Genomic DNA, 14,286 nt, shown 5'->3' on the forward strand with positions numbered 1-14,286 from the left:
TGGCGGCCAATACTGCCTTATAGCCCGCCGTAGCGGGAACAACATGCCATTAAAGGTCAGCACGGGCCTTTAACAAGGGAGCGGGCATTTAATGGCTGGTATGGCTGTCTAAGGCTATTAGAACATTCTGCCCCTAGAGGGCAGAAAGCTCCAATTTATAAAACAAAGGCCTCACAGAGCACAAGGGGGTGGAAATCCTCTTTTATTCTGTAAGGTCTTTGTTCACATATACTGCTGTGAACACACATTGGAATGCGGATGCTCCGGGCTTCTACCAGCCATTAGAAGCCCAGAGCCCTCCATTGTCTTCACTGGAGCGCTCAACATTCCAATGTTCTAATTAACCTAAAAACGTAAAATTACATGATCACTTTGTACAACCATAAACTGATAATGGAAATATAATTTTTGCACACTAGAGTTGTTCCGAAAATTAGAAGCACTTTGAACATGTCTTTCCACTGGTTTGTCTTGAAAACAACTCTCTGCCATAGTTATGAACTTCTCCACATCTCTGCCACACACTCTGAACTAACTAAATTGCCATGATGTTTAATTACATTTCTAAATAAATGTGTTTATACCTAGGCAACGAGTACTGGATTTATTCTGCTAGCACACTGGAAAGAGGTTACCCCAAAAGGCTTACCAGCCTCGGATTACCTCCTGATGTGCAACACGTGGATGCAGCTTTCAACTGGAGCAAAAACAAAAAGACATACATTTTTTCGGGGGATAAATTCTGGAGGTAGGAGTTAGCAGATGTACACTGTATTCAGAAACCGAACTGATGATTATTATTGAAAATGTATTTGTACTGCATTCATTAGAAGGTTGTGATCATAACAACCTAAATGCATATAGACTCGTTTGTATGGATACACAATTCTTTTTTTATTGCTACTATATTGATGCAAGATGTCAACTTGCCCAATATTGTCTTGGTGAGCAGACATGGCAAACAGTGTAATTTCAATTCTAATTTCATAGTTACTTTGAATGAATGAATGCGGTTGTTTTGTAGAGCGCATATTACCCGAGGGTGTCTTAGCGTTAAGCAGATCCAGACCGATCTTTGACGATATTGTGCAGTGGAAAGTTTTGAGGTAGAAATTTTGCAGTCGATGTTGAGGTACTAAAGTGGAGAATCATAGGTCTTCTTTGGTTGTGGAGAGTGGAAACCAAAGAGCGATTTTGATACTGCTGATATGGCTAGTCACCACTGTAGTATCTTCCCAAACATCAATTACATGAGGAGTAAATAAGGTGCTAAGAAATCATGGAAAGATCGTGTTAACTACAAGGTGCTTTTGTCATGTGTTGCATCTACCCTGTGGGACAATAATAAATCCAAGCTTTTCTTTCAAAAGGTTGGCTTGTAAACAGCTGCTGGTCAAAAAGGCAGAGTTAATGATATATTTTTTAATAGTTTTAAATATTTCAATATATTTTTCAAATTCATTTAGTATTTGCTTACCTATCTGTTTTCAAACAAGAGGCTCAAACTCTTGGACTAGAAGATAGCCAAGCGGATCACTGACATAATATCGACGACACAAATATCGAGATACACAAATATCGAGTCAAAAATATCGATTGACAAAATATCGACTCCCTATCTTCAAACAGGTAAGTACCAAAATATCGACTCCAAAATATCGACTTACAAAAATATAGACTGTCAAAATATCGATTTTTTAAAATGTCTTAAAAGTAAGTTAAAACTAATATAGTAATAAATATATTTAATATAAACTTAGAAATAATTATTAAAAAAATATAATTTTAATAAATAATTTATATAATTAAAAAAATTATATCACCAAAAATTACACACACACATATATATATATATATATATATATATATATTTAAACATATTATTAAATAAACATATATAACATTTTAGAAAATGTTTAAAATTTATTGTTACAACTATAGTGAGTTCAACATTAGCAAAAGTGTTGGATAGCGTAGAGGTAAAATTTACTACTCCCACTCCAGTGGGTGCAACAGTAGGGAAAGCGCTGGATAGCGTAGAGGTTAAAATTACTATTCCCACTCCAGGGATGTATGACGTTACAACGCATACTTTACAACGCCTACCATTACAACAAAACTTTTACAACGCAAAAACTTTTACAACGCATACATTTACAACGCAAGATTTTACAACGCATATACCTTTACAACGCATACCATTACAACATAAGTATTGGTAATTATATAATAATTTTTTGAATATAAATTAATAAAAAATATTATAATATAATTTAATATAATTTAATTTTATTAAATAAATGTAATTTAAATGTAATTTTACTTTATTTTTACAAAGTACCCCTGTACCCCAAAAACCCAAAACTGACCCTGAACCCTAAAAATACCCCTTTACCCATAAACTGAAAACTGACCCTGAACCCTAAAAATACCCCTTTACCCGAAAACTGAAAACTGACCCTGAACCCTAAAAATACCCCTTTACCCAAAAACTGAAAACTGACCCTGAACCCTAAAAATACCCCTTTACCTACAAACTGAAAACTGACCCTGAACCCTAAAAATACCCCTTTACCCCAAAAACTGAAAACTGACCCTGAACCCTAAAAATACCCCTTTACCCAAAAACTGAAAACTGACCCTGAACCCTAAAAATACCCCTTTACCTACAAACTGAAAACTGACCCTGAACCCTAAAAATACCCCTTTACCCCAAAAACTGAAAACTGACCCTGAACCCTAAAAATACCCCTTTACCCAAAAACTGAAAACTGACCCTGAACCCTAAAAATACCCCTTTACCCCAAAAACTGAAAACTGACCCTGAACCCTAAAAATACCCCTTTACCCAAAAACTGAAAACTGACCCTGAACCCTAAAAATACCCCTTTACACAAAAACTGAAAACTGACCCTGAACCCTAAAAATACCCCTTTACCCAAAAACTGAAAACTGACCCTGAACCCTAAAAATACCCCTTTACCTACAAACTGAAAACTGACCCTGAACCCTAAAAATACCCCTTTACCCCAAAAACTGAAAACTGACCCTGAACCCTAAAAATACCCCTTTACCCAAAAACTGAAAACTGACCCTGAACCCTAAAAATACCCCTTTACCCAAAAACTGACAACTGACCCTGAACCCTAAAATTAAAATATTTATCAATTAATCAATTATAATTAATTACCAATAATATTTTAATTAATTACCAATTAATAATTAATTAACAATTAATTTTTTAAAAATATCAATAAATAAATTAACATATTTAATTAATTATAATTAAATTACTTCCCACCCTATTCCCCTATAAACCCACAACCCGCTACAGAAAATAAATTACTAAAATTAAAATATTTATCAATTAATCAATTATAATTAATTACCAATTATATTTTAATTAATTACCAATTAATAATTAATTAACAATTAATTCTAAATTATTATCAATAAATAAATTAACATATTTAATTAATTATAATTAAATTACTTCCCACCCTATTCCCCTATAAACCCACAACCCGCTACAGAAAATAAATTACTAAAATTAAAATATTTATCAATTAATCAATTATAATTAATTACCAATTATATTTTAATTAATTACCAATTAATAATTAATTAACAATTAATTCTAAATATATATCAATAAATAAATTAACATATTTAATTAATTAGAATTAAATTACTTCCCACCCTATTCCCCTATAAACCCACAACCCGCTACAGACTTATATTACACAAAAAATAAAAATTATTATTAACTTACCTTAAATTCGATATTTTTGTTGTCTATATTATGTCTAGTCGATATTATGTCCATTCTATATTTTTGATTCGATATTATGTCCATTCTATTCGATATTAATTTTCTCTAGTCGATATTTTTGTTGTCTATATTATGTCTAGTCGATATTATGTCCATTCTATATTTTTTACTCGATATTCTGTCCAGTCGAAATAATTGACTCGATATTATGACTGTACACCAGCCAAGCAATGCCCCATTGTAATTTCCTGTTGTTTATTTGGTTTCCCATTCCTACGTATGTTCAGCATATAGGGGCAGTTCCATGAATCTGTTCCTCTTCACATTTATGGTGTTCCGTGGTGGTATTTGGTCTTTGAAGGTTTCAGCACCATATATTTTTCACTTTAATGCCTGCCATTGCTTCTCCTACTCTCCGAAGCTCGATCCCTCATTTTCTCTGTTTCCTAGTCACTTGTTTGCCCCTCATGTTCCCAATCCAGTAAGTATGTACAAGATAGTGTTATTCGTTTTCCTCTGTTGCCTTTCTTTGCTGCACACAGATGCTAGTTGTCGATGATATTTAACCAAGTTCTTTCATCCTCTGATCCCTTGTTAGTTTTTCTGCCAACTTTACCTACTTTATGTTGATTCACTTGGTATGTTTCAAATGATACATTCTTTGTGGTTGTATCTTTTTATCACAGTGTTTTTGGGATATTATTTCCTTAATTTAGTCGAATGGTATTAAAATTAAATAATTCAAAATGCTTTTTGAGGTTATGTTTTTTTTGTTAGAAATAACCAGTTTAAAGCAGATTCGGTGAATATGTAGATCAATGTTTTTCACTTGTACTGTCCCAAACCCCTGAATCCAGCCCTTAAGATCAAGCTGGAGTTATATTCAAATGGCCACTAAGCTGAGAGGACAATCATGGTACATTTCTCTAGTTATTTAGGAGTGAGGTATTCCTTCACGATAACACAAATCAGTTGTACCTACAACCTTTCCAGGTGTGAAGTAACATAGGGGCTCATTAGATGTTTGGCTGATGTGGTCTGGATTCACCCGACCTTAGGTCGGTGGTACCGACCTCAGTATTAGGATGCAACAGCCCATAGGGTGTACGGAAACATCCATTTTACTATGGCAGCTTGTGCAGCGGGCAGAAAAGGCCTGCAGGACAAGCTGCCATAGTAAAATGGATGGTTGGAAACATCCTGCACTATGTGGCAGGCACAGTGCGGTGCAGGGATGTGTAGGGGGGCACCATAGCAGAGGGCTGGGGGTCTTTCCATGGAAAGGCGGTCGGAAAATGACATCATAAACACGATGGCGGAGCCAAGGCTGGCTCTGTCGTCTTTAAAGGATTATGTGCATTTCCCATGCTCCAATGGGCTCAAGGAGCCGTAAGTACACCAGCGGACGATCACTCCGCCCAGTGCCTCCGCCCGTGGCATCGTAATGCGGTGGGCAGACCACAGGGGCAGATGTCGGATGGACCACAACCGACGGTTGGTTGCGGTCCGTTCGAAATCATAATCAGTCCCATTGTAAAGTTAGTTCCTTGTGAATGGTCCCAAATGCATGTTGCACTAAATTCTCCATAGTTATTGCCAAAATCAAAATACCCAGTTTGTTCCGATCTCACTCTATCTTTATGTGACCTGTAACTCAGCTCGATCATGTAACGTGACAAAACAGGCGTGACCCTGCGTACCAAACATGTCCCTTGAAGAAGTAGGAGAACTCACATTATAGGGGTGATGATTCAAAAAAGGCTGTGATGCTGGGAGAAGAGCAGGGTTGAAAGGTCCTACAGGAGCCTGAGACATTCTGAAAAGAAGCAGGAATAACAAGACGGGAGCCAAATACTTTGTAAATAAAATAAAAGAGGTAGGAAAGAAAGTGTTAAGCCAGTGGCACATTGAAGCCATGATGTGGAAGGAGGAAAAAATGGTAAACCTACACAGGAGCATAGCATACTAGGCACACCGCACAGATGTCATTCAGCTAGGCCCTGCAGTACCATCAGGAACCAATGCACCTCAATTATGGTCGCCTTGCAGTACAGAAAGGAAGGGGTTTTGCTGGTATGCTACGGCCATGCTGAAAAACAAAGAAGCCAACTAATTCACCTAAGCAACTAGCCTGCTAGAATAACCATAGTAAGATACAAAATGCTGTTATGCAGTTCCCCACACACTTAAAGCGAAGCTCAGCTCTCGGTAGCACCTCAAACCTCATTCCTTTATACTCTGAGGATGAAACCTCCTGAGTCCCCTTAGGGAATCCCATAGATGAACCCTAAGATGTGTAGGCCAAATGGGAAGATTCCTACAGATTCAGACTGTACAGTCAATCTGAGACAGAGATCCCAGAGATGCAGAAGGTGATGTACAACTTAGAACTCAGACGTACGGTGTGCAGCCTGTTATAAACAACACATAGTTTCAACATACAGCTGATAGCACAGAGGCGCAACCCGAAATAGGAAACAAAGAGATTAATTTGGTACGGCATTAAAGAAAGATCTGAATTTATAAGGGTAAGATTGTTGGAGAGGTGGGCAATCCTCTACACCTACTTCTACTTCTACCTGACCATACGACAAGATGGAAATCAGCTTACCGTCATAGAATTCTGCAGAGAAGAAGGAAAATGAGAACTAGCTTTCTATTTTTAGCAAATGAGAAATAAAATGTGTCCAAGATGTAGTCACCCGAAAAACTTTAACTTAGTTCTGTGGTGCGCTGCTCAACAAACTGTCAAACCGCAGTAATTAAGGTGATTTTTTTACATACCAAAACAACATTTTGCACAGGCATTTGCTTGCCATTATTGAAGTCAACCTCTGTGGTTACAAACCCTATTGCCAACTTAACAGGGTAGATCAGGGCTGTTGTGGTTGCTTCAGAAACTATTCATGAATTGTATTTTAATGTGGTTTAAGAGGCAGTCCTCTAGGTGTTTAGTTGTTTCGTTTTAGGTGAAAGTATAAACTGCCCTGTAAAACTTAACTTGAAAAAACATTTCCAAAATTGCAGGAATTGAATTCTAAATGTTGATCAACCCTTCTGTAATACTGCTGATCCATTAAAACATGTTTTAATGTGTGTCATCATATGTTTTTTTTAAACCTATATTTAAAATGTCTACAGGTATAATGAAGTGAAGAAGAAAATGGACCCTGGTTTCCCTAAATTAATTTCTGATGCTTGGAATGGCATTCCAGATAATTTAGATGCAGTCCTGGATCACAGCGGAAGTGGTAAGATGAAATTTGGTTTGACATTATAAGTTAATTTTTAGTTGTAGAGAAAACTGCCTGTCTCTGTGGTTCAAGGAGATAGTTCAAGTGGTTACTAAGCCGGGAGACAGCTTCACACTATACAAGAAGGCAATTGTTTTCGTGAAATATAAAGTATCTTTCATTTTCTTTATATAAAACTAGCAGCCCCTCCCGACGTTGTCCGGGTAGGCTTTACGAGGTGAAAGGTACTCACCAGCATTACGCACCCCGGACACGAGCAGCTCCTTTCTCTCTCTTACCAATCACCCCTTTTTGCCCACTTCCCCTCAAACTACCTGGCCTTCTGTTCTGAGAGCATCAGCTTCACCTGTCCCGGCCATCCACCTGCGCACCTAACTCCCCCAAACCTCCTGAGCCCAGTCACCTCATCCTCACACCATCACTCGAGTACACTCACCTCAGACTTCCCTCATCTCAGCCCACTCCCATGTGTACCCCATCACCTCCTCAGCCTATTAAATTAACCCACGTCACCTCTTAATCTCTACACCCTCCCAACCCATCAGTTACACTTGACACCTCAGTCAGACCCCCACCTCATCCCACCCATGTGCTTGCTTTCAGTCTCACGTCTTCAACCTACCAAAAGCGTACCTTTCCTCACCCTACCAGGAACTCCCTTACCTCTCTTCAGTCCCCTTCACCCCTCCGTTCACTCTGTATCCTCTCACCATCATAGCCCGCGCCATCCTCGGGGGCCGTCTCAGCCCCACGGCCCCACTGTCGCCGCCGCTCTCTTCACCATGATGGTGGCGGACATTGCACTGAACCGGGTGTCGGTTCCGCGCTCCTCCCCGCGCTCCTGGCCGGACGACAAATGCCGCGTTACTTTTCCTCCCCACGGCTCCACTGTCGCCGCCGCTCTCTTCACCATGATGATTGCGGACATTGCACTGAACCGGGTGTCGGTTCCGCGCTCCTCCCTGCGCTCCTGTCCGGACGCCGAACGCTGCGTTTACGTGACGACACGCCCACACGCCATTGCGCCTCTCGCAAGCGTTGTATGCGCCCATGACGCCGAACGCCGCGTTCATATCACTGTATGGATACGCCCAAGGACTACTTTTCCCCTAACGTTCTTTCCCCCCCCTAATGTATATGGTGTGGTGCTGTATAGCCTATGTCCATCTCCTGGACCTCCCCTTTCCAACGCTTTATTGGGTGTTGTGATTGGTGGTGTACTTCTGGAGTTTACCCGCCTCAAAGGACACAGTTCTCTCTTTATAATAGTAGTATAGATAATTCAGTGGGTAAACTTCTTTTTACAAAAAGCTATTTGGTTTACTGTCATGGAACACGATCAAATACCACATATTTAAAGTACATATAGATGAAGATATGAATTACCTAATGAACCACCAATGCCCAATCACACATGTTAAGACTGCTTTAGAGGTTGAGAATAACCACAATGTAATAAATTGAGAACCTTCAAGATAGACTGAAAACACATTAGAGCAATTGTACAGTGAGGGTTGTATCACCCAGATGTGTGCCGGCAGAAATATAATGTGCATTCACCACGAGCTTTGCAGTCCAGACATTTGTCATGATTTGCACGTGGTAGGATGGCAGCACTGCATAAGCAGGAAGTAGGTAAGGGGATCCACATTGGAAAGCAGTTTTTCGTCCCGCTGCTACAGTGTTCTCTGTCATGCCTTTTTTCTAGGTTCTTTTTTAGGTCCATCCTCAGAGGAGTAGTGATCTTTATTTGCTACAACAAAAAATAAAGCAGTATGAATTTTGGCAATTACAAAAACTGATGGACCTAGGAACCTCTACGACAGTATATGCCCTAGACATATTTATAGCACTTAATCGGTAAGGCGCTACAATTTAGTAACCATTGCATACTATTGATCAACAAAATTCAATGGGCAGGAGTTTGTGAGTTATTGAGATTGGCATCTGTTTTTGGTCTTAATCTTTTACTGAGTTCTTATTTTACAATCTTCAAATAGTTCAATTGAAAGTACAAAGAAAAATACCACTAAGTTTCAAGTGTGCAATATGTCCAAACTTTACCCTGGTTCCCCCATTTTTGAAGGTCCATTTGTGGACACCTAAATGGATTTCGGCTTACATAGCTAACAACAAACCAAACATCTCACAAAGTCTAAACACTATCCCAGAAGCAAAATGGTACTCCCAACCCACATTACGTGTTGGTTAAAGACACTAATTTCATAGGGATGTGGATAGACTCAACACCACACATTCATTCTGAGCTTTTTCAAGCTGTCAACAGGCAGAAAAGTCCAGGCACTCAATCTGGTTTAGGTCAATAATTTGTTTTCTGCTAGGCACTACCTTAGTTTTAGAGTACATGCAGTAACAAGATAGGGATAAAATGTAATGGCGCTCTGACACACACCCCCAGGGGGTAAAAGAAAGACAGAAATACTGAGATGGTGTTAAAACTATGCAAGGAATCAGCATTTTGTGATGGAAGTTATGTCTGTTCTCACAAAGGACACAATTTAAGCAGACACAATATCCACATAAATACATGATCACACACACTGATGGGCAGATATGGAGTCCCAGTAGTATGAAACTGCAAGGGTTGCTAATAGATACCTTTCCACAATAAAGCGGCCTAACCAGTTTTTCACAGGACCCCAATCCAACCCACGCCAATGAATATCTGTGAACTATGGGAGACTGAGGGTCCCCTCATCTCATTCTGTTGCGAGGACCCATCATTTTTGGTTTTACTACTGCTTCACAGCACAGGTATAAAGGCCTGTGCCCATGGTCATCAACCAATTTCCATCCAATGTCAGTTTTGCCATAGCTTGTGAGGGTACAGCAGTTATCATCACTATGCCTGTAACTTCCTCAAGACTTTTCTTGTCATTCTTTCTCTTAATCGCTTTTCCGTGAAAGGCTGTGTAGGTTTAGGCCTATGAATTGCAGGCATTTTCCTCTTTTTGGGATGCAGACAATCCCATGCAAACCACCTTACATGTCTACCTAAGCCGTAGATTTCCAATCTTACTTTGACTGCACTGCAGTAATCCTTCTGATAGTAAGCCATGTGGACAATGCGTGGGTGCAAGTACGGTATTAGTGTGCATTTGCACTATTTATTTTTTTCTCCTCATTTATTTAGTTTAATAAGCATGTTCCCACATATTAAAAATAACTAAATAGTTCTGGCAATGAGAATGACTATGTCTAAAAAGTTTGTTTTATATTTCTAAAATATTCACATACACACCAATATCTGCCTTATGGGTGATGATTGTGTTTCCATTTGTATTTCCTTTCAGATTTACATTACCAGGGCAGCAATGTTGTCAGCTGAATATACATTTGATGGATGCTTTCTTTCTTTTTTTTCTATCTAAAATAATATTTCTTCTTTTACAGGATTTTCCTACTTCTTCAAGGACTGGTACTATATGAAAGTTGAAGATATAAGTTTGAAGATTGTGAAATTTGGCGATGTGAAAAATGACTGGCTGGGTTGCTGAGCTTTATGAAGGGCTCATAAAACAACATTTACTTCCTTTTTTATATTCTTTATCTGTAATTAAAGATTGATTGTAATGCTGTTAAATGAACCAGTCTGGCACTGGTACCTGGTAACTTAGTATCAGTACTCTACAATATCTTTCATAAAGTAATTTTAAAACTAATTAAAAAGTGTGCCTTCTATGAAGAGATGTGTTGGCATAAGGCTTGCAAATTTGTATTTGTATCAGTCGATCCATATTCTAAAAATAAAAGAACTTCCAGGCTGAAGTATAAATCCAGAGATTGAAGTTAAATTCAGATGTCACTATGTAGCTGGAGATAGGCAGTTCAATGATCTTACAACTAATACAAAGAACGCTCTGATCGAATTAGGCCTTTCTTTATTTTTTCAATGTGTGCAATAATGTGGAAACTATAAATGAACAAAGCAGCTTTTCAAAACAGCTGCATGTAGAAACGGTGTAAGGTAAGCTCTTAAACTGCTGCTTTAATGTGTAAGCTTATAAGATGTAAGGGCATATATTTTGCATGCTAGGTTTGTTTCTCTCTTTAATTACATGTTTTTGCTGGAAGGGGGTTTGGCAGAAGGGCACTATGGAATTAAAATAAGGAGGGTCTTTTAGGAAGAGGTGGACAGAAGATCAGTGTGGTAATAAAGTAAGGAGGGTCTTTTATGAAGGGTGGGAAGTAGGGCAGTATTTAATTAAAATAAGGAGGGCCTTTTAACAACCTTAGTCAGAGCCTTTATTGTACCAATGGGCCTGAAACCAGTTGTTGCTATCCCTGATGCATGTGGTTTGCAGAGGGGCTCGGGCTTTTAGTCTGAATTATATGCTGGAGAGCCATGGTTAGAGAGACCAGCCTGGAGTAATTGATTCCTGATCCTGGATGATGTAGTGGAACTACTGCTGCCTACAGCTGTCTGAAATAGAGACAAAAAGACCCATTGATCTCAATGGGAAGTCAAAACACCTGTAAAATCTCAAATAGAATATTTGGTTCTGTGCTTAGGGGAAGTAAACCCATGTTGTCAAAGTGAAAGGTCCAGAGTTTATTATATGAACATTTAGAAAATTCTGTGTTTACTATTTGTGAGTGCTGTGAGATTTGTTTATAATGTAGGAGGAGATGCAAAAAATGCAGTCACTGAAAACACTCCTGGAATCTAGTAACAGTCCAGCAAACTTGCACCATGAAAGCATAAATGTTTACTGGAACCACAAAAATATGATGCCAAGAAAATAAACTTGGGCATAATTTTTAAAGCTCAGGATTTTTTCTTACATAATTTATACTGTACAAATATACACACTGCGTCTGTGCAATAGATCACCTCTGCTTTCCACAAGTAAAGCTACACCAAATGTTCATGTTCACAGTGGTGCATCTTCAAAGACTTTGTACTTCAGGACAGAGGGATCATTAATCTTTCGTCTAGATACTGACCTAGACCTAGTATCTGTATGGGTTTGTACTTTTTAAAATCCATAATATATATATTTGTTGTATTTATTACAGAATAGTGATAGTGAAGTTCATTTGGTAAGACTGATAAACACATTGGGATTTCACACCATTTTCCTTTGTGCTTTTGTTAATCAGCTAGTAAATAACTACTATAGAACTGTTCAGCACAGAGATATTCAGACACAGTAAAACACAACCATTCGCATGGCAGTCAGAAATATATTGAAATGCAATTTGCTCACCAGTATTGGCCATTATTGGGTTAAGATGCCTCCATTCTATCTTCCATCCCTGCCAATAATTCTTATATATTGGAGGAGATAGCTACCATCTGGTACTTACAGAGTGATTATAGAGTACCCTACACATGTTTTCAAATGAGATATTTTCATTCCTCTATTTCATTTTCCATATTTGGCTACAAACATGTTGTTCCACATGTCATACTAAGACTTAATTGAATTACACTTGGTCCTCCAATTTTCAAAGAAAACTTTAGTGAAGTAGCCAGAAATTAACATATGTTATCATCAACAAAAATGACTTGTATTAACTATACTTCCATCTGTTGGCTAGTAAGTATACAACCGTAATGTTGTATTTCTAACAATTTCCAAACAAATGTAATCTAGTAAATGTGTACAACAAACTGACTGTAGTAATTACAATGCAATGTTTCCATCAACTCTTCACTAGTCAACATAAATCAAGTCAACCCAAGTAAGAAATGTCCCCATTCCAGATTTTACACACATTTGAATGAATATCCAAGTAAGAAGTGTCAGCGTTACACACACCTAAATAGGCGGTGCATATCTCACCAGTCTACATAAAAATAGACGGAAAGGTATAGTTTGTCTTTGAATAGGAACTTTGAGTATGAAGTGCATTAATTCATATTAAGGTTGCATAAACGTTTTCTTTTAATGTACTTTAAAAAAAAAATAAGAAACCTTACTTCAATTAGCAGTGTGCCTAGAGAATTATGTTACATTTTTACGTATTTGAAAGTATAGATAGACATCCAAAAGAAAGTAAGCTCTCAACACATAAATGTCAGGTGTATCTATTTTGACTGTTAGTGTTGGTCCCTTCTTTGTGACAATATAGAACACTTGGATATTTTTTTATCGGGAAAATCAAGCTATAACTGAAATGTAGCCTACTTAAAAACATATACCTGTTCCCTACTCTGCAAGCTTTAAATGTCAACAGTTGCAAAATAAATTAATTACTGTCTAAACGAGTCATGTTTGTCTAACCTTATTGAGTTATGACTCAGTGTGACTAATTTTTAAGATTGTTACTGCTGCTAATTATTTTTTTATTAATTATATTTACTGTTGTTTTAACACACTCATATGACCAAGGATGCTCTACAGAGTGCAGGAACATTAAGAAGGAAGGGGAGGAAAGCAACTGGAAAAATAAAGTCAGAAGTAAAGTATTGTAGAAAGACATGGGACTACAGTTGTTTAAAAAAAGTCTGATGTTTGGTTTATTGCGGCGATGACAGTACAGAGCCCCTCAGGATGAGTTTCCCCCACATATTTCAATGTAGATGGATTGATAATTTGAACAAGTGGCTGGGGCTGAAATCCAAGCACAGGAATTTGAAATCAATACTGTTTCATAAGGTAACTAGAGCAGTGATTATACACAGGCACAATCACATGCCATTGCAGTAGTGGATGCCAATGGCTACTTCTTTGAAAAGGGTACTGCAGTCTTAAGTTTGAACAAATAGGGAAAATTGTTAGAGGCGAGTTATACAATGAGTCAATCAATGTGTTGATCTTGTCAGCAAACATTTGGAGAGGCAAATGGCTGATACACAAGATTTCTCAAACTTTTCAAGTGCACCATATTTTCTAAATTATTCAACAAAGGCTATGAAGACCTGCAGTTTATGGAATGGAAAAAAACAACAATTTCCAACAAAAATGATGGAAAACACCAACATATACAAAAGAAAACCAACCAGACAAACTATGGGATCGATTCTGAAGTCGTTCAGATGGGCTCCAAATTGGATTCCGGTTTGCCGAAAAGGATCCGGAACCCTTGCTTCTAAAAGACTCTTTATCTGCAAAGCCATGGTACCAGCATGGGTAGTACCTTTGCTCCTAGTCTGGCTGGGTTATACGTCCACCATTTGGAGACAAACAAAATACTGCATTCAGATAACCCGTATAGGAGCAAAATTGATACCTGGAAAAGGTATATAGATGACGTTTTCGTCATCTAGAATGGAGATCACAGGTCAGCGAT

General features: G+C 38.0%; 1 protein-coding gene across 1 annotated transcript in view; it reads left to right on the plus strand.

Annotated features, from left to right (window-relative positions):
* Positions 1-13,261, plus strand: part of MMP2 (matrix metallopeptidase 2) — a 211,535-nt gene extending 198,274 nt beyond the window's left edge. Inside the window, exons 11-13 of the mRNA XM_078669873.1 lie at positions 589-748; positions 6,914-7,023; positions 10,441-13,261. Coding sequence (XP_078525999.1) covers positions 589-748; positions 6,914-7,023; positions 10,441-10,544 — 374 coding nt within the window. The 3' untranslated portion in view covers positions 10,545-13,261. The remainder of the gene's footprint in view (positions 1-588; positions 749-6,913; positions 7,024-10,440) is intronic.
* The last annotated feature ends 1,025 nt before the right edge of the window (positions 13,262-14,286 follow it).

The sequence above is a fragment of the Lissotriton helveticus genome, chromosome 12 (genome assembly GCF_964261635.1).
Source record: "Lissotriton helveticus chromosome 12, aLisHel1.1, whole genome shotgun sequence".
NCBI lineage: Eukaryota > Metazoa > Chordata > Amphibia > Caudata > Salamandridae > Lissotriton > Lissotriton helveticus.